This window comes from Sturnira hondurensis, unplaced genomic scaffold, assembly GCF_014824575.4.
Source record: "Sturnira hondurensis isolate 20B ecotype Veracruz unplaced genomic scaffold, ASM1482457v3 Scaffold0010448, whole genome shotgun sequence".
In the NCBI taxonomy this organism is placed as follows: Eukaryota; Metazoa; Chordata; class Mammalia; order Chiroptera; family Phyllostomidae; genus Sturnira; species Sturnira hondurensis.
The window spans coordinates 1,428,992-1,456,569 of record NW_028083079.1 but is presented as its reverse complement, the minus strand read 5'-3'; the positions used below and the strand labels follow the sequence as shown (position 1 = coordinate 1,456,569).

General features: G+C 43.7%; 1 protein-coding gene across 1 annotated transcript; it reads left to right on the top strand.

Annotated features, from left to right (window-relative positions):
- The first annotated feature begins 205 nt into the window (after window positions 1–205).
- Window positions 206–27,261, top strand: TNFSF8 (TNF superfamily member 8). The gene is made up of 4 exons (XM_037059138.1): window positions 206–689; window positions 11,782–11,824; window positions 24,520–24,591; window positions 26,302–27,261. The coding sequence occupies exons 1-4, from the start codon at window positions 495–497 to the stop codon at window positions 26,694–26,696; spliced, it is 705 nt and encodes a 234-aa protein (XP_036915033.1). The 5' UTR covers window positions 206–494; the 3' UTR covers window positions 26,697–27,261.
- The last annotated feature ends 317 nt before the right edge of the window (window positions 27,262–27,578 follow it).

Here is a 27,578-nt window from a genome sequence, read left to right as displayed (position 1 = left end):
TCCAAGGAATCCAGCCTCCCTGAGGCCCAGCAAAGAGACATTTTCTGACAAGATCATCAGATCTGCAAGCCTCCCTAAAGACAGTGTGCAGCATCTCAAGCCGGAAGGCATTTTGTGGCTGAGTCTAAATGAAGCAGAAGTGGCTGCATGTGTGCACGCGTGCGCGTGCACACCTCCCCACCCCCTACCCCCAGAATAGGGAAACTGTCATTTTCCTACTCGCCCTCTGACATCAGCTACCTTCTGTGTAGCTACAGTTTCTCTGCACTCAAATTAATCTCTGGCGATGAAAAATGAGCCTCTCCCCCACCCTTGCTGCTGCCTTTCACCTCACGCCCCCAGAGAAGAGCTGCTTCATGAGGCAGCTGGTGAAGGTTTTTTTCCAAGTCACATGATCCAGGATGCAGGGGAGAATCCTTCTTGGAACCGAGATGGGCCCAGAACCGAATCAGATGAGGAGAGATAAGGTGTGATGTGGGGAAGACTATATAAGAATGGGCCCAGGAGTGCAGCAAGCACTCAACCAAGTGGCCCCTTCTCAAGACACAGCCATGCAGGAGCCAACAGGCTCCGTCACCAGCCACCTGGGAACCACTAGCCGCAGTTATTTCTATTTCACCACGGCCACGCTGGCGCTGTGTCTCGTCCTTGCTGTGGCAACCATTATGGTGTTGGTAGTTCAGAAGACGGTAAGTGGACTTCTCTTCCTCGCCTTTCCTTTCTTATTTATATTCATTTTACCCCAGAGAGAAAGCCTTGGTAATAGACTATAAATGAATAGAGAGTTTAAAAAAAGAAGTACATCGATCTTGTAGTGAAAGGGAGAAAAGAAATGGGAAATTAACTCTGAAATATTTGGGTTTTTGAAAGAAAAATGTTTTGAGCCATCATCTCAAAACTTTCCAGACTCCCATGAGCCAAAAGAGGGCAGAAGAGCTACAGGCTTTGAGAGATTAAGGTTTAAACCTTGCAAGAGATGGAGACTCATATCAAAGAGGGAAGCAGCAAGGAAACCGGGTAACCTATTTGCACAACTTATTATTTTGCTTTTGAGGTCTTGGGATAAGATTCTTAGGTTCTGTATTTTCAGTCCAAATGTTTTTCAGATTTCTGAGGCCTCATCCATTTCCAGGGGCTTTTTGTTTTTTTTAAACAAGGATCTCAGTTTCAGAGGCCAAGGTCGGTGAGGGAAGGAGATAAAAGAGAAGACCAGGGCTGCTTAGAGCTTTGGGCATTTCAGCATTGAAACCCACAAGGCAAATTGCAAGCTTCCTCCCAAGTCACTGCTTTGAAGAGTTTAGGGTGTCACAAGAAACAGCACAGAGGCAGGGCACAGAAATGTTTTTAACACCTGTTCCCTCTGAGACTGCTCAGAATACCGAAAGTACAAGAACTTACGGTGCATACAGTAGTCAAATCGTCTCAGGAGACTTACTGTTTAAAGTAAATGGTAACCTTTGTTGCAAAAACAGAAGAGATGAAGGAGGACACTTCTTTATATTTTAGAAAACTGTTTTGTATAGAGTCCACCAACATTTATTATTAATTAACAGTGTACTGTAATTATACATTGCTGATGCATCCTTAAGTAAAATTTTTGTTAATTTTGGTGATTCAAGAACTATACTCTCTCCCCACCCCACAAAAATGAGAACATTTCTGTTTATTCCTTCATGGTTCTCGTTTTTCACAGTATTACAATCCTACAGAATTTGCTCTGGTTTTCCTTCAGTTCTTTTAGGCTGAATGCCCTATAACTTATGAATTACTAAAAAGAACAGGCTTTAACATACCTCTGTGGTATCTTTCTCAAGTGTCCTCAGGGTTGAAATTTAAATGAAGCTTTGAGTCTTGTATCTCCATAAAAGTGAAAGGAAATAAATGCTAATATTTGATTTCAGTAGTAGAATGTATGAAACTCACCATTTAATGGCCTTACCTACATCTACTAAGAATAATACTCTTGAAAATATTCCAGGGCACTTTTATTTTGATAGGGGCTCTATAATTTCTGTAATTCTAATTTGATGTGAACCAAGGCCAAAGAAAGGAAATCAAAGTGGCCTTTAAGGTCTAGTTAAAGGTTCCAACTAGAACTGCTTGGGGCGGGGGCGGGGGGAGGCAGAAAGAGAGAGGGAGAATGGGGGCGGGTGTGGTGATGACATTTAAAGTTAGAGAAAGCTCCAGAACAGCTCTTATGCAAATCCCACGTTTAGTTGAATTGATTCTATTTACACAGGAACTAGCATGGATCTCTCTGCTTTGTTTTTGTAAACATGGGAAATGAGTAAAAGAAAGGAGGAGGAGTGGGGGGAGAATGTACAGAGAATAAGTAGCATAGATGGCAGGGAGAAAATAGGGGGAGGACAAGAGTAGTGTGGGAAATGTAGAAGCTAAAGGACTTATGACACATGGACATGAACTAAAGGGGGGAATGTGGGGGGGTGCAGGGTGGAAGAGAATGAGGGGGAAATGGGACAACTGTAATGGCATAATCAATAAAATATATTTTTTTAAAAAGAAAGGGGACAGGGCTTGAACTAAGTCATCCTGAGAAAGTGGTAGAGCCCACTGCCTGAGTGTGCACTGAGAAAGCATTCTCTTTTCCAATACGGACAGCAACGGAAGCACTGCACAACTTTGTTCCCAATCAAAGCTCTGGGGACCTTTGTCTGTTTTTCCTTCCATTTCTCTGACTTAGACCTCATGCTTGGATATGAAAAGATTCATTTCACAACCAGATTGGATGGTTTGGTATGCTGTGATTTCTTAGCCTGAAAAGTATCAGTTACTCGCTTGAAAGCGTTGTGATTTTAAGTGTTTTACTCGTGTCATTTTCAAAAAATTGTTAATACATTAACTATTATAAGAGATAAGAAGGGTTATTACCTGGAACCCAAGTTATTAGGGAAGGCTTCGTGCAGGAAGAGGGAACGCAGGCTGACTTTTAGGATAGAGAGAGTTTAGACAAATGAAGAAACTTCAACAGGACTTATGGTAAAAAAAAAAATCAATGGGAGATAACCAAAGAACTTAAACTCACATCCCAATTATTAAAAATGAAATGGGTTGCTGGCCACATAGCACTGTATGCGTGAGGATGGATGGGGCCAGGGTGGAGAACCATGAGAACAGCTTTACTAGCCTAAAAAGTCACAGTTGCAGGTAAAAGGGCACATGGACAGACACAACTGAAACAAGAGAAGTCATAATATGTAGTAAGTGATGGTAGGCAGGCACCTAGCGCTACCGTGAGATCCCAATTTAAGCAGACAGAACATTTTCCCAGGCAAGTTTAAGAAAAAACTTCACTGGAGATTGAAGTTTCAGGCTGGCCTGAGAGACATGTATCATTTCCCGTAAGCGGAGAAGGGACATCAAACGAGAGGGAACTCCTGGTCGGTAGAAGAACACGAGCAAAGGGATGGAGAAGAGCAGATGTAACACACTCGGGAAAACCAACAGAGACTGCCTTGAGGTTTGTCCTTGAGATCAAATAACTCCAAGATCAAGCTTTTTGGATGAGACAAAAAAGGCACTTAAGTTTCTATTACGAATTTTTTATTGGGCATATACTGTGTGTAGGACACTGTTCTAAGTAATGGGATTATTCATAGACCTAAACAAAGCCAACAGACACCCTGCTTTCATGTTGCTTTGCAACAGTCATCTAGTGGTATCTCTACGTCTGTGTGGTGGTTGTACTTTGTATTTACAAATTGCACTTTGTATAATACATGCACTGGTTGTATTTAAAACCAGTATATGTATTATAAAATATTATATTCAAATGATTTAAGATTGGTAAACAGGAAACAAGGAGAAAGAAAAAAGTAAAAATCTCTTACCCACCCCATTACCAAGCCCTCTTTCTTGGGATAACCACCACTGACGGATTCTTCCTTGTCCTTCCAAAAATCTGTTTATCAACAAATATATAGTATACACATATGATTACAGTAAACTCATAGTTCTGCACCTTACTTTATTGACTTGATGGTACATCTGGGAGATTCTTCCATGCCAATACATGGTCATTCACCTATTCTTTTGAGAAGTCACATAGTATTCTATTGTATGATTGCTTCATAATGTATTTTTATCTGTGTATAATGAAGAACACGATGTCTTTGTCTACAATTTTTCTCACTTTGCATGTCTAACAATATATCTGTGGGATAAATTCCTAGTGGAATTTTGTCAGTTGGCTTCCAAAGAGGTTGTACCAACACACCCTTGAGGATGTAAAAGTACAACCAACAAAGAGACACCTCCGCACCATGATATGGAAAGAAAGAAAAGTGATATATTATTATGTTAGCACAGCATAGCCCACACATATACATCAGGGTGAAATTCCACACAATTTATACAGCAAAGCAAAAGCAAAAACAAAAAATATGTCTCTTACCTCCTACAAAAGGTTAGTTTGATAAGGAGGTGGGCTATGAGGTTGACCTCAGAAGTGTTTACATTTCAAGGGACTCTGGGGTCTTCAGTGGTAAGGACATCTCTCTTACAAATCCCAAAACTGGGCTTCTCCAGCCCCTGAAGAGAATACTTTACTTTCTAAAAGGTTAGAACAAATACAGTCGTCTCCATTTTCCCACCGCCATTTTCCCCTGCCCCACCCACCCTCAATCCTACCCCCTTTGGCTTTGTGCATGGGTCCTTTATACATGTTCCTTGATGACCCTTTCCCTTCTTCCCCCTTATCTCCCTCCCCCTCCCATCTGGAGACTATCAGTTTGTTCTTTATTTCGATGTCTCTTGTTATGTTTTGCTTGCTTGTCTGTTTTTCTGATTAAGTTCCACTTATAGGCAAGTTCATATGGTATTTGTCTTTAACTGCCTGGCTTATTTTACTTAGCATAATACTCTCCAGTTCCAGGAGCTCCTTTCTTCTGCTCAGTATTCCATTGTGTAAATGTACCATAGTTTTTTGATCCATTCATTTAACTGATGAGCACTTAGTCTGTTTCCAGCACTTGGCTATTGTAAATAGCACTGCTATGAACATTGGGGTGCGTGGGTTCTTTTGAACTGGTGTTTTAGGATTCTTAAGGTATAATCATAGCAGTGGAATTGTCAGGTCAAAAGGCAGTTCCATTTTCAGTTTTTGAGGAGATTCATTACTGTTTTCCACAGTGGCTGCACCAGTCTGCATTCCCACCAAATCACTAGGTTTTCAAGGAGACCCTTTCTAGAAAGAAAAGAAAGCAGCTACCTCCTTTCTCGTTATAATCAAAGAAAATTCCTTTTTTAGACAATGTATCCTTACCAAGCATGGAACTGAATGCCTGTTTAAGGGTAGTGACTGGAGTGGTAATATGGGGTTTTGTTTGTTTGTTTACTTTTAAGTTCAAATAAAATTAAGAGGTGACTTGAAATGCCCTGTGGCACTTCCCTGTACTTCCCTGTACCCAAGTTACCCTCTTTCATGCATTTAATTTATCAGTAAAAAACATCCTCTGAAAATCTCAGGATCTAAGCCCTGTGATGGGCTGTGATGGGAGGACCAAACAAACAGGGCAGAACTTCTGTTTGCTTGGAATTCTCTAGACTAAAGAGTGAGGCCCAAATATCCAAGAGCTTGAGTTCAGGGCAGAATGGTACAGAATGCTACAGACCACAGGAGAGGAAGACAATTTCTGCTTAGAGTCAGAGAGGGGTTAACAGAAGAGCTGGAATGCAAGCTGAGCCTCTTCCAAGGGTTAGAATAATCACATTTTATGCCCAAAGTTTTATTTTGAAAATGTTCAAACCTACAGTAAACTAGAATAATAAATGCCCATATAACCTAAATTTGTTGTGTTAATATTTTGCCATATTTGTGTTCTCCTTCTCTCTCTCCCTGTATATATATGTATGTGTATGTATATGTTTATATGAATGTGTACATATGTATATATTAATGAAAATAAGTTGCAGACAGTGTGACCTTCCACGTACATGTGTATTCAGCCATCTTCTACTTACTGCAAAGATATTATCATAGCTGAGACAGTTAATGTTAACTCAGTAAGATCATCTAATAATAATAACATGCAGCCCATATACTAATTTTCCCACTTGTCCAAAGATATTTTCTACAGGGGTTGTGCTTTGTTTTGTTGGGGATCCAGAACCCATGTTCAGGTCGCACACCACATTTGGCTATGCCTGTTAATCCAGATCTCTGCTACTTGAAGGGCAGTCCTGGAAGCTTGTTAGAAATGCAGAATCTCAGGCCCCATTCTCAACTTACTGAATCAGCATCTGCATTTTAACAAGGTCCCCAGGTGATCTATATGCACATTGAAGAGTGAGAAGCAATGATCTAAGAATCTTCTCTGCCCTTTGTTTTTATGACACTGACTTTTTTTTTAAGCATCCAGGCTAGTTCTGTTGTAGAACAGTTCACTTTTTAGATTTGTCTCAGTGTTTACTCGTGATTACATGTGGGTGAAACACTTTTTGCAATTACAGTGCATAGGTAATGTTACTGACTTTTTATTGTAGCATGGTTGGAGACGTTCGTCAGGCTGTCCCATCACAGGCGAAGATGTTTAGTCAGTTGATTAAGGTGGTAACCACTGGCCATCTCTTCTGTAAAGCACTGTTTTTCTTACTAATTAGCAATCTATGGGGCAATAATACTCTGATGACATGTAAATATCCTCCACTCAGTGGTTTTGGCACCCTCAATGACCCTGGTCTGAGTCAGCTAAGGCACTGAGGGTAGAATAATGATTGCCTAATTCTCTCATTCCTTCTACATTTATTAGCTGGCACTCTTCAAGGCAGAAGAGCTCTCTGTTGGAAGGACGGTGACGGGTAGAATTGGGATAGGGCATTCCAGGTGAGGCAAAGGTACATTCCAGAGGAAGGCAAGCCTAGGCATGAGGAGAGTAAAGGCAGAGCCAAAACAGTAGTCAGTCCAAACTGCATGCAAAGGGTAGCAGCAGGAAATAGGCCTGGGCAGCAAGAAGCACTGATAGAGGAAGGTGAGAGATAGGATGCCACTCCCGTCAGCAGTCTAGGAAGAAGTCTTCTTGAGCCCAGCTCCGCACTCAGTCTCCTGTAGCCATACCCCCATTCCTTAGGTGCTCTGACTGCCTGTTCAGTGATGTCTTTTAAGCCTTTGCTATTCAGCAAGCATGGGCATCATCCAGAACCTCATTAGAAATGCAAACCCTAAGGACCCATCTCAGACCTATGAAATCAGAACCAGCATTTGAACCAGACCCTCACAGGAAGAAGTGCTGCTGTAAGCCACTCTGTTTCAATCCCCACTTCCACTAACCATACCAAGACAAAGGCCACACTTCCTTCAGTGAACTTCGTCTTTCTCTTAGGAATTTCCTATGACCTCCATCTACTTTCTCAGGGTCACAGAATTTTCTGCCTCAGCTTAATCCTGCCCTTCCTTAGAAAGGCAACACGGCATGCCATCTAAGTCAACATACCTGAGTTTGAATCCTTTCCCACTATTTGTTATCTGTGGGACCCTCTGTAATCATTGCCATTTCTCTAAGTCTTGGTTAGTCACTAACTCTTGGAGTAAAGACCAAATAAAATAGTACACATAAAGTATTTAGCCCCAGAGGATTAAGAGTTTAATAATGTTAACTTGAAAATAAGAGAGGGACCCTGACTGGTGTGGCTCAGTGGGTCGGATGTTGTCCCACAAACTGAAATGTCACTGGTTCAATTCCAAGTTAGGGCACATGCCTGGGTTGCCGGCCAGGTCCCCAGCTGGGGCCAAGCAAGAGGCAACCATTCAATGTTTCTCTTGCACATTGTTGTTTCTTTCCCTCTCTTTCTCTCTCCTTTCCCCTCTCTCTGAAAATAAATAAATAAAATCTTTTTAAAAAGAGAGAGAAAAGAGGCATTCCTGGCAAAGGTCCCTGTGGCCCACCTAGTAAGATAGCACAAGGCCAGCAAGGAAGGGGATATGGAACCCCCCTGCATATTCCAAACATTAGTTGCCTTTGGCCATTTTCAATCCGAGAGGACGTATTTATCAAAAGCACATTTGGGAGCTGTCTACCTCTGCACAGCATTGCTCTGTGAAAGGAAATAGCCTTTCAAGGTGCTGAGGCAAATTAAGCACATCATTAGGCTCAAGAGAGTAGCCAAAATAGGTATCATTTTCAAGCATTCTCTAACACTTTATACCTAACATCTGTAATAAGATGTTATTAACAACAACTATGTTGTTGTCAACAACACAGTGGACAGTAGCATTATTAGTTCTGTAATCACAATGATTAAACAAAGTGAGAAAATGGGAGTCCTAGGCAGGGAAGATGACTGGGATTGGGTCATTTCATCTGGATGAGCAGGTTAAAATGTGACGGTTCCTCCCTCCATGCACAGAAACATTGTTGGGGACATGCATCAGATACCCAGAATCTGAACCAAAAGAAGTTCACTGAAGGAAGTGTAGCTGGTTGGTAACCATGGAGATGAAGTTTTCTGAGCTACTTAGTGGAGCTGAAAGTGACAGCTTAGGAGGATCCATTGTCTGTGTCTGTGCCCGTGTACTTTTCACCTCAAAGTCAAGTCACTGAGGAAGATGGTTCATTTCCCCAGCCAGGACCCAGATTCCCAGGCAAGATGTGGGAGAGAATTCTAGAGTGTGTGTGTGCTTGGGGGGGCGGGGGGGGAGGGACATGACACTGAAGAACTGATGGACAGCACTTAGCATAGTGCCTAGGGCACATACAGTCCTCAGCCAATTTGGAAGTCATCATTCCTTTATACCCTGCTTTCCTATCTCCAAATGGGAGGGGAGAGGAGGGAAGACTGAGCTTTCCTGCCCTTGGCTTCTAAAGGTAGCCACTCCTGGGGAAGTGGAAAGAGCACCAGAGAACTTCAGTTCACATCTGCCACTGACTCATGAGTGTCTCAGTTTCCTCTTCTATAAAATTAGCTTGATGGCCTGAAAGATGTCCCGGTTCTCCTCTGGCTTTGACTCTCTGATCTTGTCTACCATGGGCCTCCAAGAGACCTAGATGGCTTTTTCCCAAGAGCTCTTTACAATAGGAGTTATCACACTCCTGTCTTGGCTGCCCTGGGTCTCAGGTGAAGGTTTAAGCCACAGGACTCTCCTGTACAAAGGTACCTTGTTTTTGACATCTCCTATCTGAAGTTAGGAAACCAAGAAGCCCCCAAATGATAGACAGAGGCTTCCTCTGACACCCATATAAATGAGGTCCTCCTCCCAGGTATTATCTTCTACAGGCTTGCTACCCAATGTGTGTTCTGTGGGCCAGCAGCATCATCATTACCTGGGAGCTTGTCAGAAATACAGACTCCCAGGCTCTACCCAAACCTGCAGAGGCAGAATTTGCATTTTAACTTCAAGTGCCTGAGGAGCGTAGCAGTCTCCCTCCACACCTTATCTGTGGTTTCTGTTATCCGTGCTCAACTGTGATCCAAAAATATTTAGTGGAAAGTTCTAGAAATAAACAACTTTGAGTGGCGCAATAAAATCTCACCACATCCCCCTCCATCCCCCTCTGACCTGCCCAGGATATGAATCATGCCTTTGTCCAGCATCTCCATGCTGTAAAAGCTCCCCGCCTGTTAGTCATTCAGTGGCCATGGGGTGCTCAGGTCTACCGTCATGGTATCTTATCGCAGTGCGTGTGTTGGAATCACTTTTATTTTACTTAATAACAGCTCCAAAGCCATCACTACTGTGATGCTGGTGATTTGGATATTGGTTAAGGGGAAAGGTCAGTATGTGTAGGAAAAACATAGTATATAAGAAATTTCAGTTTTATCCACAATTTCAGGCATCCACTGGGGGTCTTGGAAGGCATCCCCCCTGGATAAGAGGGAACTACTGTACAACCTTGAAATATTTGGACTTTTTGCCTTCATAGCTCTTACAGCAACTTAAAATTCGAATTATATATTTATTTGTATATTTTAAATAACTGCTTTAATGACTGAGCCATAAAATCCACAGGATGTTTTCCAATGACTAATTTGGTGCCTGGCACATACCAGGTGCTCATTCCATATGTGCTGAATGAATGATTCTCTGGTATTTCCCAACTGCCAGAGGCCCCTGGGATGGCTCCACAGGTTTGCTGTTCTGGCATTCTCTCACTGTACCTCCATATTCTCCTGTGCAGCCAACAAATGCAGTGATCTTAGTACCACACCCAAACATAGAGGATTTTCTTTGTCCATTTGAACATCATGCTAATCAATGGTCATGCTCGGCAGTAAATTAAGTGCTGATTAAATTTTGAGATGCTGTTTATTGTTTCACTGAGGCAACATGGAGGGGAATTTTGTGGTATCAGGTTTTCCTATGACTTGCAGGCACATCCGAGAGACCACAAGTGCACAGTATTGTTAGTTAGGTTAAGAGCTTTCAACTACAGCAATAAAATCATAGAATATGAGAGCAAGGAGGGAAGAACCTGTGAAGCCAAGTTTCCTTTCTTTTCCCTGAAAACCTGAAGCCCGAGAGCTTATACTGGCTTCTGCGATCTCCAGATCAGTGCTGAGCTAGGGTGTTGCCTCCAGAACACTTCCTGGACTTGTACCACCATTTTGGCTTGGAGAAGAGACCCAGTCCCCAGAAAAAGAGTCCTCAGTGGAAGGCAAAAGGCAGAGCCCCTATGAAGGTGGTAAAATAAAAGGAGAACTCCAGATGTGGTCCTTGGTATTTATACTGAATACTAAGAAAATAAGATACAGGCAGCTGCTAACTTCTTGCTTTGATAGAGGTGGAGAAATTGTTCTCATCTATGTAAGAGCTCCAACTTCTCTAGGTCTTTATTAATATTTCAATCCAATGTCCCACAGGAGATCTCAACCTATTACTCTTGTCAGGATACCTGAGGGATATCTCCATGGCTGAAGTGGAGAGAAGGGGAAAGGGGACTGATTGTGGGGAAGTTAGTCCCTAAACAATTTACTAGGGGTGAAGAACTGTGGCCATCTGCTTCTGTTGCCTGCTTGCTCAACAAGACATCCCTTTCATCCCCTGCAACGCCCCAACCCAGGTGGTGCCCCCACAGAACACAATCTGTTCCTATCTATCTCATGGCTATCGGTGTAAATACTGATGTCTGCACTTATGTTTACTGTACAGTAAATAATATAAAATATATAGTGATATATACATATATAATATTTTTGCACTTATTTATGTTTATAAATATTTCCATATTATATTCTATTTTTAACATAATAAATCCAGGGGACAGGGACTCAATTTAATAATGTTATCCTCATGATGCTTGGCATATGACAATTAATTCAGAATTTCTAACCACAGGAGAGATATAAATGTACCTTCTCTGGTATGTTTACAACCTACTTTTACTGTTTGATGAATCAAAGATGGAAAAAGAAACCCACATATATTTATATACTATATTTGATTGCTCTTAAGTGGACCAAAGAGGGAAAGATAACACATGTGAAGATTAAAAGAAAAATAAAAGCACTGGACTGGGAGTTGGTTGCAGATTCTGGTCCCTGAGCTGCCATAAACTTTTCATTTTACCTCTCTCAGCCCTGCCCCCCATTCCTCGCCTGTGAAATAAGGATAGTAATTGAACTGCTTTTCTGACAGGCACATTGTAAAGTAAATGCATGAGCAAGGGAATTATAACTAAGTCAGTGAATTTATTTTTTAAAATGTAAGAGTCAAATGGAATGTGAATTCTAAACAGCACAGTACATTGAGGACAATCAAAATGTGTGGGTGGGGGAGTGTATTGTTTCAATTGAATATCATCCTCACACTGTTTATTTCTTCTCTTCTAGGACTACATTCCCAACTCACCAGGAAAATTCCCCCTTAAAGGAGGTAAGACCTTGAGATTAAGAGTAACGTGTAGTGAGTCATCCACATCACGCCACACAGGTGATCAACAGCCAGAAATATCATGGCAGGGCTCAACAGAAAAGTGGGTGGAAGCGGAGGTACAGGCTGCTCGGGCAGAGCTGACAAAGTCAATTCATCACAGCAGGCTCTGATGTGCACTCTCATCGCCACAAGTCTCCCACCATCCCTCAACTCTCCCACTAATGAACATTCTACCTCTGGCACAGGCTGTCACATGGACATGGGCAGGCACACAAAGCAGCATTGTGTTAAAGGCTTGCCATCTGGAGTCAGGCAAGTGTGGGTATGAATCTTGGCTCTATGCTCTACACCCTACCTGGGAGCCTTAGTTCCTTATCTATGAAACAGGAATAACAATATTACCTTATGAAGGCATTCAAGAAGCCAATTAGATCTCATTCATAAATTGTTTAGCATGGCCACCAATACATAGGAATCATTAAATAATTGGTAGTCACCAAAATGCACATTACAGTTGAAGAATTGCGAAAACAGACCTTCTCCACACCTTCCACATATTTTACCATTGAGGTCACTAAATAATGTATTGTCTCTACCAGCCCCAGAGGACTGATATGCAGTTAGGTTAGCACTGAAAGTGAAAAACTTTGAGATCATCAGATTAATGTTTGCATTGTACAGAGGAGAAGTAAGACCCGGTGAAGTGTTGTGTCCAAGGTAATATAGAGCTAAACCTAAAATCCAGATGTCCTTATCTTTTACCCAGTATTCTTTTCACTCAAGAACATTAACCCATCTCAGTTCTGCAATCTTTAGAACCTCAGTAACAAACACAGCTGGATGACCAGAGAGCTCAGAGAAAAAATGTAAAAGAGAAAGGGTGGGTCATCACAGGCAGGAACACCAGAGGATCTTTGGGACCAGAGGAGGGCACAAGTGTCTACACACAGCCTCCCACACCAACATCACCACACTTGGAGTTCCCTTAAGCATGTCTCTCTTGCTATCTGTCACCCAGAGGCTTAGAAAGGAGGGGCAAAGGCCCCAAAACAAACAAGCACTCTGGATCTTTCGGGAAAGATGAATAATTATAGCTTTGTCAACAGTATCTTAACTGTGGCTTTAATTACTTAGCATGTGACCTCAATTCTCATAATGCCTCTGTAGACAGTCACATTAAAGTAAAAAGAATCATGGTATAATGAAAAGGTAAGCAAAAAAATTTTCCATAAAGGGCCAGAGAGTAAATATTTTAAGCTTTGCAGGTCATAAGGTCTTTCTTGCAACTAGTCAGCTCTTCTGTTGTAGCGCACAAGCAGCCATGGACTTTGCAAATGAGCGGTCAGGGCTACGGGTCCATAAAGCTTCATTTACAGAATGAGGAGGTAGGCTGGCTTTGACCTACACACCAGAGTCTGCCAACCCCTATTATGGAAAAAGTACAAGCTCTGACACAACAACATGTAAGGCATGTTCTCACAGAGTCTTCCAGAAAGCCAAGGACACAGAGCAAAAGTCATTTCCCTTCCCTACTCTCACCATTCCACCACCACAGCTACCCAGATTTTTCTAGCAAGACCAGAACTTTTCATTTTTTGAGAGTTTTTTTTTTAACAAGGATGTGACCTCAATGACAAGGACAGTTTTAATGAGGCGGTGTGACCTCAGCCCCTTGGGATCTCAGTTTAGCACCTGCAGAGAACTTCCAGCATAGGCTGCCAAGCACAGGGGCCCTAACCAGTGGATTTGCCCCTATTACAGTTTTCAACAGTCCAGAGTGGAATCAGAGAAGAAAGACAAGGTTACCCCTTTTCCCACGGCCAGCCATTTTTAATGTTAGGGGCGCTCCTTTGCTCTCAGAGTCTTTTCCTATCTATAGTCTTAAAATGTCCTTTCTTTTACAACATGGAGCTGATATGGATGAAAGTTAAGTTGGTTTGCTTTTTGTCCAAGTTATTTTATTTTGTTTTAATGGTCGCAACAGAAAAAAAATCAAAAGATGGACACTCTGTATGGGTCATTGAATTTTCATTTTGGGGTAAATGTCATTAACCCATGAAATCCAAAACTGTGGGCACCATGGACTAGACTATTTGTTAATCTCTTATCTTGGCTGCCAGTGGGAATTATCAGAATACAAACTAATCCAAAACCAACTTCAGCTCACAATGTAATGTTACCAGATAAAACAATGCTAACAATAATCTGCACTAGGGCTAGAAACTTTGGTAAAGACCTTTCAGAATGTCCCTTGCAGAGATCTTAGCCTCCCTCCCATGAGTGAGCAACACGGGAATTAGCGATCCCATTTTGCAGATGAGTAGCTGACACCCATGCAGTCAGTGAGACTTGCCTAAGGTCATCCAAGGAGTTGCCTGCAGAACAGGGACCAGAATCCAAGGCTCCCCTCTATTTCCCTGTAAGATGTGCTTCAGCTGTAAATGTCCATGACGTGTTGTGTGCGGTACTTGGTCTTCTCCTGCTTTTAATGCAAGCCTACTCTTCCCTTCACTTGACCCACTGTCTACACGGTGAATCGTGAGGTGGAAAGCATGTAAGATCTAGTCTCCAGAACAGACCGTCACTTCAGCAGGTGGTTTCTCTGGGCCTCATCTGTAACGTAATGGCAGTGTACTCAATGAACTGGAAAGCCCTTCCAGCTTTGACACTTTACCATAACTCTGTTGTTTAATGCTTAAATATGTAAGAAAAAACTAACAGTAATGTTGAGGAAATCTGCAGCCATACCTTCTGCCTCTAGCAAGCCTGTCTACACAGGCCCAAGCAGCAAATTGCCCCTTTAGAAAAGCCATTGCAAGATATTCTTGGCAGAGAGGAACCATCTCCCAGAAACCCCCAGGAGGAAGCTCCAGAGGCACTAGAGCATACAAGAGCAGAAGCCAGACACTTTCAGGGAGCCCTGTGCCACTGGCTGATGGACATTGCCCCCCATCAGCAGGAAGCTGGCAGCAGTTCAGAGCCTGGGAAGCAGGGCCATGTATGAACACTAAAGTAACTCAGCACAGCCTGACCATTAACTGCAGGGAATCCATGGGGAAAAGCCCTTTTTGTAGAGGAGAGATTTCTCAGTCCCAGGACAAACTTCCTCTTCCTGGCCAGGATGCTGGTCAGCAGCAGCCATTCACACTCACTCCATTGTGCTTAGGACTCAGTGGATCACTCCAGGATGTATTGGGACTGTCGGCCAGGAGAACCTTCCAGTGCACACTCCTCTTCTCCTCTAGAAAACGGAGTTAAAATAACTCTTGGACAGAACTGCTATGAGAGTGAATGCAACAACAAATACAACCCTCCTCTGCCACTAAATAAAAGGGCTCTATCTCACCCCACATACAATGAGGAACTCAGGAGAGCTGCAGGGAGAGTGAGGCATGTGCTGCTGCTCCTCACTTCTTGTTCCAATTTTCTGTTTCCACCGCGTTTTGTATCTTGTATGTGCTCGTGCAGCTCATTTGTCCAAACCACAGAGTAAAGACACCTCTGCCTTAATTTCCCCAGTGTTCCTATAGCAACACTTGTGTACAGCAACATCTGCAGCAGGATTTAGGGTATAAGAGAAGCTGGTGGGCAGTGCACTCCTTTGCAGAGGATGATGCAAACTGGGAATTGCACCCTTCCGTTCTCCTAAGGCTTCTTCCACTCCAGCCACTGGGCATTACCTGAGGGACAGCTTTCTGCCCAGGGTTCAAAGCTCTCTACCTTGCATGCTGATCTACTCTTCTTCCTACCTCTTTTTACTTTCTTCTTCTCCCCATTTCCACACTTCACACCCATACACACGACTTCCCCTCTTAAACACTGCAGAAATTCAAATTCTACTGACTCTATTTTGCAGAAAGATTTTTGTCACCTTGGTCTCACTCCCAGGACTTCTCAACATCCCGACAACCAAATGGCAGTTTTTCCTTGCCCTTAAGGAACTCTGCAGACAAGTTTTAAATCAGTTCTCCTGTTATTCCCTCACTTCATGAATGAGGACCTGAGGATTTGGCAGAGTGAAAATAATAAACACTGATGTGCCTAGCACAGGGCTAAGGGCTTCTCAATTCACTCACACACTTCTCACAACGAGCCCCAAGGATAATTATTATCTCTATCTTATAGGAACAGAAACTGGTGCACAAAGAGGTTTACTGACTTGCCTAAAACTACACAGCTAGCAAGGAGTGGAGCAAGACTTCAAAATCCAGGCTGACCTGCCTGGAGCCCTTTTGCTTGTCCAGGTGCTTAGTAAAATCCCATCATGCTCCCTTCCAGGGCCCCTGTCAGTTCTCCATGGCTGCGATCCTGCCAGTACCTTCCTCACTTCCTCCAAACCTGCAGGCATCTGTCTGTTTTCCTGTCACTGAAGCATACTCGTTACTGAGCTCCAAGGCAGACAGCGCCATCAGGGTGGCTGCACACATGCCTTTGCATGAGAGGTGGAGTGGTGGGGAGCATAAATGGCCCAGGATAGGGGTCTAGAGGGCCAGTTTAAGCCCTAGCTATGTAGCTGAGGAGTCATAAAATCTAGGATGATTCCTTTTCTCCTGCCAGTTAGAAGGGGTTTGTCTTTTCTGTGAATGCCCTGTGCCCACCATATCCAGAGGTTCCTAGAGGCCCTTAGGAAAGTGGATAGACTACACAAAGGTCCTGACAACCCCATCCTCGAATTCCCCACCCTCACCTGAATGCAGTCTCCAGTGAAAGGCGAGGCACAAAAGGCAGAGAACTGGGTTGAACTTTGGCACACCTACACTCCAGTCTTAGGACTCCGAGAAACTCATTCTCCCTTAGTTGGACTGGAATTTCCTGGTTTCAAAAAGATTAGAAGTGATTGGGGTAAGTCAGATGGCCTAACCCTGGCCCAGACTTTGCTTGGGGTGTAACATTCCAGGAATCAAGCAAATATCTTAATATTCTTTGATCTTTTACCATTATAACAACTTACAAATCCTGCCTGGCTTGGCAGGCACCTTCCTCCACACTACTCTTGCTAAAAAGAAAATGTGGGCATTAGAGAGATCAAGTGAGGTTGGCTCTCTAACGGAATCCAGTGAACCCACTCCCAAAGAAACGGGAACCGCCACCCACTGCAGGCGAGGAAGCTAAACCACTCAGGCTAACTACTCACCAAACCCCACTACCCCTGATGTCACATGGCTGTGATCCACACAGTCCCAGTCCCACCAGGACCCCGCCCTGGCAGCGGAAGAGGCAGGGAGGGGAGCAACAGCCCCCTTCCCTACAAAGACTGAAAGCAGCAAATCTTACTTCTATCAGCTGGACTGATCTGCATCTAGATAAGCAGAGGCTGGGAGATCCAACCAAGCAGATGTTGTTGCTTTTTTTTTTCCTAGCAAGAGGGGGCTACCTCCACTTAGGAGGCCAATCACTTTTCACATAGCCAGTCACAGGTCTCAGAGAGCTTATTTGCTTCTCCATTTACTTTAAATACATTCACTACAAACCCTCTCTTAAACTCATTTTTTCCTAAGGCAGAGCTAACAAGAAAAAGAAATCTCTCCACAATAAAGAAAGTAGAAAACTGGCCACGGAGAATAAAGTGAAATAAGGTGCTGGGGAGGCCATGCAGAGTGCTAAAGGGTCTACACTGACCCTCACCCTCTGCCCTGGAGAGGAGAGAGGGGGAACTAGGGAGAAGGAGAGAGAGGAGGAGATGGAAGACAAGAGGAGAGGGAGGAAAAGGAAAAAACTGTTTTGATCACTGAGAAACATTAAAATGTATTACTTGAATTTAGTACATACAAGTCACAAGTCTCTAAATCCAGAGGAAATCCTCATCTTTCAAATACTTTGAGGAAGGAAAAAGGAAAGAAAGAGAAGTGGGGGAGGGAAAGCAGGCCTATTCCTCAAACTGGCTTCATTATTTATTTCAACCAAGCCCTCGGGAAACCGCATGTGTTGGCTGAAATTTCTACCAGCTCAGCAGTGCCAGCCCTGAACCATGGAATGGGAGCCAGACGTCATTTTGTACATTTTGGGTGGTGGACAAAAGCTCATTATTACGCATTATCTCATTTAATCCTTCCAGCAACTCCTCAAGGGAGGTTACTGTTATCCTCACTCTTAGGAGAATTCAAAGAGGCTGAGTGTCTAGTAAGTGGCAGGGAAGAACTTGAATCCACGCTGGTTTGGTCCCAAGACTAACGTTCTAAGGGTGCTGTCACGCTTCTGCATCTAGAATAAGCTAAGAAGTGCTTTCAAAAAGTTGTTTAAAATGTTAGCAGATTTCACCATGAGACTCCAGATTTACTTTGTCTTTTGGATTATAGACATTAAAGGTGCTTCCTAAATGCCCCCATATTATCGATTCAACCTGCATTTACTGTAAGTGAATTCCAAAGAAATACCCATAGGGTCAGATAGTTTTATCTCCCAAACTACAAGTCAGGATTGAAAAGACCCTAAAATCCTTAGGAACCTTCAAGGGGTTCAGATGAGCTCCAACTTAATCTCCATTTGTACTACTGATCATTTTCTCTACAGGTGCGTATCACTGAGCAGGCCAGGGTTGGTATCCCCCAAACTGCTCTTTTTAAATCCAAGGCCACTTATTCTGGAGCTTCTCCATCACCAGTTGGCTTGGTGGCATCAAGAAGATCGTTAAACTAAAGCCAGTTGAAACGCCCTTAACTTAGGTTAGTGATTCACTTTGATTCCAAACTCCACTGATAACGGAGAGACACTCCCCTAGATGCCCCCGATGGGACTCTCCTGGGTATTCCACCAGCCCAGTGGAATACAGCCAGACCCAGGGAGATGCAGAGTCATTCCTCTCTTTCCTGGGAGGATTAAAATATTTTGAAAGGTGGAAGGAGGATTCTGCACACCTTTCTGGAAGTGTCAGATGGCCTCAGACACTTACATACATAATTGAGAGACTAATCCGTCATATAACGCTATGAGCTTTGTTTTAGAGAGCACTTCATCAGCCAGATTTCTCTGCTTAGCAGTAGTGTTTGGCAGGGCCACTGCAACAAGGAGGAAAAGAGGAGTGGAGGAGGAGGGACTATCTACCACTCGCTGGCTGTCTCCTGTACATCACACTCTGCACTGGCCACTTGACATCCATCGTCGCATCGTATCATCACAGGATCCATGCATCTGGTTGACTGTTATCCCACTTTACAGATGCAGTAACTGAGGGTCAGTAAGAGGAAGTGACAGGTCTGAAGCCCTGGCCAAAACCCAGGTGTTTGTTTGGAGATGTACTGTGTCTGTCTAGTCCTGATACCAACCTGGAAGGAGCCCGGCACTCAGACCACATACCATCTGGCTACAATGGTTGGTGTGGTTTGTTTTGCCACCTTGGGCATTGTTGCACTTTAATGTAAGCTTGATGGCCCAACAGATGACTTGGCAGGGTTCAGCACGTGGGCCTGAAGTCACCTTCTGGCATTCTCCCACAAGAGGGAGCCCAGAGGCTTATTTTCCTAGCACCTCCGGCTGTCTTGTTTTCAGTCCAGTGCTGTGGTGCTGCTGCTGCTGCGTTTGGTAGCTGCAAACCCACTGCGTCCTCCATTTAACCCTCTCTGCTCCATGAAAAGACCAAAAAACAGGAAGAACACTTTGGACTAGGGGTGTGCTGAACCCAGCTCTGCTACTTAGTGAGGCTTGGGGCCATACCTTCAGCCCAGCCCCTCTGGGGTCAGTGTCCCCACTCACAGAACTAGGATTGTGGTTAACTTAGCATCTAATGGCCCTTTTAGGCAGAACCTTATGAGATCTCAAGGTGGGGTCCAATCTTCAGGTTGACATTATTCTCACTTCTAGAACATGATCCTTTCACCCACATTGAAAGTGCTCGAAAGTGGTTGAAAGTGCAACTGGCCAGGACTGTTTCATTGGCACCTATTTCTCTTCAGGTTCCTCCCTGCAAAAAAAGCCTTAGAAAGTTCATGAACCTTCCAGAGGAGTCCAAAGCTTGGGAAAACAGTTTACAACTCTTTCCCATCTGAAAGCCTTGGCCCTCAGAATTCCCAGGGCCCTTGAGTTGACTGAAAGATAGAATGCCCCAAAGGAGTAAGGAACACTAGACCCTGGTCCTGCCTCTGTCCCTAACTTATGGAGTGACCTAGGACAAGTATGCAGTGGGGTAACATTGGGGAGCACATATATTATTGCTGATTACCATGCCTGGACCAAGTGACTTCTCGGGAACTTCCATTTCTATGAAGCATGCACATCCTTAAGGAGCCAGGCCCTATGTAACTCTGATTATTCCCAGAGCTGTAATGTTCTGTTCTACCACGGCAGATGTCTGGAGTCTGACTAGGAGAAGACAGTCTTCTAGCTGGGGAAGAGCAGCATGTCCATACAGACAGACAGCTGGAGCTACGACTGACTTCCCCTGCCCCATGGCAGGCCTGGCAGTGTACAGCTGAGTCTACAGAGCTTGGTAGAATAAGTGAGAAGGGGCTTCCTAGATCATCAAATCCACACTGCTCTCCATCTAGCTAGGGACATGAGAACACAAAGAGGGGAAATTCCTAGTTTCTAACTCCCAAGCCATACACTCAGCCATGACTTACAGAAAGCTCTCATTTTCCCCATGGAAGTCTTCAGTTCTTCAAACCAACCCTGATCCCAGATTTTACATTCATCTGGGAAATGAATGAAAGGGAATGTTTTGTACTCTATGCTCCCAGCACACAAAATTCCAGGGACATTGCAGGATTACAGCTGCACATAGCACTACCCATTGATAAGTCACTCCTTCCTGTTTTCAGAACTAGAAAATCATGTCCCCAGGGTGCTAAGGAGACACGAGCCACATAAAATGTTCATCCAGCTCTTGACAAGAGCCACATGACCCTCAGAGCAGCCCAATGCCTCTTTAAACAGCACTTGACTGGTCAAATATTTGAGGTCCCAGTACTGTGACTTCTAGTCTAATCTGTGTGCCCCTAGTAAAGGTCCTTCCATTGCCTCATCCGAGAAATGGGGATGAGAGCACCATTAGCCATTAGCGGAGTGGGTCAACTCCTTAAACACGCGGTTGCAGCCTTAGCCTTCAGGGCCAGCAGAGCAGGCTGCCCGCCTTCCTGCTGACAGCCTTGTCAGATGGCCAAGGCCTCCTCTGAGCTCCTCTCCAGGTTCAACCACGGCATTCATTCTATCTGCAACCTCTCCTGGATCCTGGAGCCCAGCACACTTTCCTTAGCAATGTCATTCTCACAGGCAGTGGCTCATGGTTTTCCTTTTACTTGAAACCATTTAAGAGATTTTTCAAGAAAAATTAAAATACACCACGCCATCTGACTTCAGGAAATGCAAATACTTCAAATATGTTTTTTTTTTCATTCTTGGGTTTCTCAGAATTACAACTGAGGTCAACCCACCAAACATGCAAAGACCAAAGGGGGAGAAAAATAAAAGAACCTGCCTATGTGAGAGGCAAGCCCGGGCTTGTACTTTTACAGCCATCTGTTTACAGAAGCTCACCTGATACGTACGGCACGGTGTGAGCAGACCTCTGGCCTGTGAGCAGAGCTCACTCCAGGGTACAAGTTTTATCCTCTCATTTACATCTAGCCCAACCTGCTGGACCAATGAGAGAATGAGGCCAGGGGTATCTCAATCTGGAGGGGAAAGGCAAACCAGGCACCCCATTCACCTTGCTCATGCCTGAAGAACTTACCTGATATCCACAGAGGGAAGAGAGAGAGGTGAACTAGATGATCCAATTCAACAAATATCCACAGAGCATCTTCTGTGCGGGGCAGTGGGGATATATAAACAGTAGTCCCTTTGTGGTCCAATGGAGGAAACTAGGAACACCGAGGGGACAGTCAGAAGAGGCTTCCTAGAAGGGATGACTGCCAGGCTATGCTTTAAATGAGCCATTACTTGCCCAGTGAAGGAGAATCCCAGTGGAATGGCAAATCAACATGTGTGTTTAGGGGCAGCAGAAGCCCCCAAACTCCAGTAGTGATAAGCAATCCACTCAGGCATTAAAATCAGGCAGCCTGGGTTTGAATCTCCACTACACCACTGACTAGATGTATGGATGTGAAAAAGTCACTTAACCCTTTAAAACCTTGATTCCTTAGGCACAAGATGAAAATCATTATAATGCATTTCTTGTGGGGTGGTTGTAAGGATTAAGTAAAATAATGCATGTAACATGCTTAGCAAAGTACCTAGAAAATAGCCATCACTCAAAATGTATTAGCTATTATTATTACTATTCCTAGCACTACTATTACTATTATTATTTTATTAGGACAGAGGGGAGGGATGAGAACACAAGGGAACATGAAAGCCATGTGGAGAAGCTTGGCCCTGATCCTGCAGGCACACAGGCGTCAGGAAGGGGATTCAAGCAGAACGCAGCTAAACACGCCTCTCTGTGATTGCTCCTGCGGACCTGATGTTCCACACCCCACAAAGAGGAGGCAGGACCACAGAAATCTCAACAGCTGTCACAGTGCATTAGACAGTAAGCAGTCCTCAGTGTTTTGAATCTGATTCTGAGACAAGAGGGCAACCTAGTCCAGGGCTTGTCACCACTCAGCCAAAAAGCAGAGATGGGGATTGGATTATAATTGTGCTTTTATAAATATCAGAGGCCAGCCATCTGAGAAGGGGAGGAGTTAAAGCCATACCATCCACTCTCCCTTGAGCTTTCAGAAGCAAGTTTATATCGGGGAAACGTGGGGACTGGAGAGGGGGAAATTCCTAAGGGAGCTGAAAGGGGAGTCTGGCAGCTTCTCCCCTTGTTCTGGTGTTACCTCTCCTTTCACATTAGCATTGCTCTCTTCCCCCAGATATCTGTGGTTTATGGCCATCAAAGCTTTGTGTTCTCTGGTTAGGGAGGAGAGGTATTAACCATTCACTCTCAAGTGCCCTTGGTCAGGGGAGATAAGGTTTTGTGATTCATCAGCTGGCTGTAAGTTGCTTAAACTGTTTGGTCATGTTTAATTTTCTTGTCTCAGTTTCCCCATTCCACTTGCCCAGGAATTCTCCTAGCCTCTCACTATCCTATCTCAGTTCTACACACCCCAAACATGTGGGCTGTGGGCTGAAACAGGCAGGGCAACAATGTTCATTGGAGTATGAGTGAAAGATGGATTCAGAAGCCTGGAAGCTGGCCTTCCAGTCCTCATCAGGAAAGACACATGTGGATCAGAGAGCTTCTTTAAGGGGTGAGGGCAATGCTTCAGGTGAAGATGCCCCTAGCAGCAAGCTTATCAAGGCAGCAGAGGGAACTCTTCACTTAATGTTCAGCTGTTCCAAGTCCAGTACCATGAAGAGTCGAGAGATTTTCTCAGGCCGGGGAGGAGAGGGCAGTGGGAAGATTGTGAGCCCAACAAGAATTGTAAGCAAATTCACGGGTGTAGTGCCTTCAGCTGAATTGGCCTATGGCTGCCTAGTGTCTGATGGACAGAACGAACAGTCATTTATAATGACATCATCCAAAAGAGGTCAATGTCAGGTCATAGACTTACCAGTTTTATAGCTAGGGAAATCAAGGCCTAAAGAAAAAATGGAATGTGCCCAGAGTAAGTTGAATTCACGAGGCAGTGTAGGAAATGTGTAACTTGTTTCTTTGCATACAAAATAGTTACAATCATAAGAAGCTAAGCCACCATCACCAGTAAATATATTTAATAAAACATTTTTATATTTTAAGCCATAATGACATAAACATTGTCTTTTCCCCCTGCCAACGGAGCTCCTGATAGCAGGCTCCCTGCTTAGATTTCTTTGATCCTATATCCTCTTACAGTTGAACACAGGGATGTTTTTAATCTCCACTATCTAGCAAAACAGCCTCAAGGAGGAAACCTGGCCTCTGGGTGGATACAGACTTAGATGTGAATCTCGGAGTTTCCAACCACTTGCTTGACCTGGTACCACTGACTGTGTCTAGGCCCCAGATTAACCTTTCAGAGTTACTCTGAGAATTAAATTAGCTGAATACGTACAAGCACACAGTTCAGTATCCGGTGCACTCTCAAAGGAAGGACAGTAGCAGTTACCATCAACAATCACCTATCATTGCCCCGACTACCATGGCCGGGCTGAGTGAGATGGGAATGGACTAGGTGAAGTGAAACCTGTAATAGGGCAAGAATGGCACCTGGTACTTAGAGGAACCTGGGTCAGGTATGTTTTCATTCCCCAACTTCCACAGTCTGGGAAAAGCCCAAGTAGAAGTGGTCCATTTTTAAAAAATACTAAGGTAGTTGATGGCAAAATGAGAAATAAACAGATTTCTGTGGTGAGAACCAGGGGAGGGGGTCCAGGGGCTAGACTGAGGTGGGCAAATAGGGGGAAAATGGGGGACATCTGTAATAGTGTTAACAATTTTAAAAAAGAAAAAAAACTAAGCTATAGAGATCTAATGTGTGGTATAATATAATGAATATTATACTACAAAGATGTAATGTGATAAGTATTGCTTCAATGGCAATCATATTATAATATATAATAACATGCTGTATGCCTTAAATTTACAAAATATAACATATGAGATTAAATAAAAATAAATTAAAATTAAAAAATAAAGACAGTAAACCACTAAAAAAATGAATAAACAAACAGATGCCCCTTGCCCACAGATGGAAACAGCACAGTCATGGTCTCCATCAAAGGGCTGTGGGAAAAGATCTGGTGTCTCCCACTCCCAGAGCAGAGAAACAGATAATGTGTGATTTCACTTTTAGGAAATTGCTCAGAGGACATCTCATGTATCCTGGAAAGGGCTCCATTCAAGAAGTCATGGGCCTACCTCCAAGGTCAGTAACTGAATCTAGGAACTCCAACCATTTCAGGGCCAAGTCCTGCAGCCTTTTTTGCATTTGGAAAACTTTTTTAAAAATTCATTGTTGTTCAGTGACAATTGTTCCACCTGTTTTCCTCATTCTGAAACTTCTAAGCCAGAGGTCACGATGAGGCCTGTGGCCAAATGTGACCTGCAGATGTGTTCTGTTTAGCCTGCAAGCTATCTTTTACAATTTGAATTAAAATGCCTTAGGAGAAAGAGAAGAGAGTTACTCTAAAACAGTAAGGTTCCTCTAGCCTCAGCCACCTGCCCTGCATTCACGCCTTCTCACCGACTACCTGGCTCCCAGAGGCCTCTATGTCCCACCCCCTCCACCCCTCTCTATTCGGCCCCCTACAAGTTGCAGGCCAAGTGCATAGTGCTTTTCCTCATACAAGAGATGCAGGCTCTTAATCTCTGCCTCTGCCTAGTTATTCACAAAGGGACCACAATACTGCCCTGTCCCCAGATTGACAGCTTAATGAACAAGTCAGCACAGGGCCTATTTGCATATTATTGCAAGGTAAGAGCCTCCTTATAAATGAGATAATTAGAGCCACTTACACTGGGAAAGATGAGATATGGAGGCAACAGCCAAGATTCTCTGAATAGCCATTCTGCTCATTTTAGAAATTCAATTTTGCAATTAGATTAGTTTGCACTCTCCAATGGAACTGCAAGGAGGTTTGAAGGGAAGGCATAGAGGCTGTTAAAACAAACAGGCCTGCTTCCCAGTTCTGAAAGGCACCGAGTGCTGACTTTCCCTTGTTAGGGCCCAGACAGACTTCGATTCTGACAGGAATATGTTGGCACATAAATAATCTGGGGTGTCCAACCTTTTGGCATTTCTGGGCCACTCTGGAAAAAGAGTTGCCTTGGGCCACATATTAAATACATTGTAATATGTCATCACACAAAAATCTCATAATGTTTTAAGTAAATTTACTATTTTGTATCAGGCCACATTCATACCACCCTGGGCTGCATGTGGTCCATGGGCCGCAGGCTGAACACCCCTGGGAGGATCTGCTGACATTCTACCCTTCTATTAAGTCCCAGCTTGGAAGAGCTCCTTAATGTGCATGTAAGGGCTATCTGCATTTATGTTTGGCTGCCTTTTTAAGAAGAGGAAGATATTTAAAGATTTAGATAATGAATGGTTAAAGGATGCATCTTGTTCTGAAAGTAAACAGACTGAGATTTTCCTGGACATCTTGATGCCTAAATTGGTTACTAAAAATAAATGTCCTATTTCTGATACTTTGTGCAATGCCTACCAAATAGTAGTCCCCCCTTGATCAAGTATTCATTGATTGATTGGATAAATGAACATGATAGTCCAGAACTTGAGGGGAATACATCCAGGAGCTTGTAGTCTGAAAAGGCAAAGATATTGTAATAACGGAGTAATATAATAATTAAGTGGAAAGTAATTCTACAGGAGCTAGAGAGAGGTCTAGCACCCTGTGTGTTCTTACTCTCAGCTTTGAGCATTAGAGAAAGGGAAGAATATTAAGCACCACCTAGAAAGAGCAACACAGGAGGTATCTCAGGTGGTCATTAAGAGCAGGCAGTATTATAGAAGACACAAGTCTTGAATGGGGAACCTTGAAAAAGACTTCACATTTTTAGCCTGCACCTGCCATCTACCCCATAATTGTTTTGTTTTTTCTTCTCTCTCCAGTGTCAAAGCATATAAACAAAACCAAGTTGTCTTGGAACAAAGATGGCATCATCCATGGAGTCAGATATCAGGATGGGAACCTGGTCATCCAGTTCCCAGGTTGGTACTTCATTATTTGCCAACTGCAGTTTTATGTGAAATGCCCAGGACATTCTGTCGACCTAAAGTTGGAACTTCTCATCGACAAAGATGTCAAAAAGCAGACGCTGGTGACAGTGTGTGAGTCTGGAGTGCAAACTGAAAAGATATACCAGAATCTCTCTCAGTTCCTGCTGCAGCACCTACAGGTCAACAGCACCATATCAGTCCAGGTGGATAAATTCCAGTATGTGGATACAAACACCTTTCCTCTTGAGAATGTGTTGTCTGTCTTCTTATACAGTAGTTCAGACTGAACCCTTTCTCCTGGCCTCTGTCATATAGCACTTCATCTATCCAAACACTTGAGCAAAAAAGGAAACTCTAGACCAAGACTGAAACCACAAAGGGTATTAAATAGTATGCTTCTCCTTCTGTCTTTTTGGAAGATACAACTCCAGGGTTAAAAAGAGAGTTTAAGATAGAGAGCAGGGAAGCAATGTGGTGTGGTGGACAGAGCCCCACAAGGGAATCAGAAGGGATGCGCTTATGCCCCAACCACTAACTCACAGCATGACCTGGAGCTATTCCTTTCCTGTCCTTGGAGTTCAGGATCCATGTCTGAAGAATGAAAGGGCTGGATTTGAATCTTTCTGAAGTCTCTTACATCTCCAAAGACCAGCCTCTCTCATCACAGATCTGTGAAGTAAGATTCCAGACAGTGTTCTGGAAGCCCCCAACCAAAGGGAAGGCCCTCACACCAGTATAAAACCAATGGCACTAACATCATCTGGCTGCATGTCACCTCCACAGAGTCAGAATTTGGAGACAACTTTCAGGGCAACTGGATAAATGGTGTGAAATGTAGGACCTAAAATGTGTGGGGGAAAAACCCTGCCAAACTGACCATTCTGAATTGAAGAGTCTTTGTGGGGCCGTCCATTCCAGTGAAGGGGGACAATAACGCAACAACAGATGGTTTCTGGTTTTCAGGGAAGTGCTGTGCATTCAGCCAACTCTTAAATCGAGCATGTAGTGGTCCCAATGATGTGGTCATTTGGTCAGGGCACAAGTGCTGCCATCTCCCTCGTGAGTTCATTCTGTCCCCTGCTTCAAACACCTCTCAGAAAACCATTTCTGGACAGGGTTTGTTAGGCCCCACAAAGTTGTTGATAGACAGTGATGACCCTGAAGACACT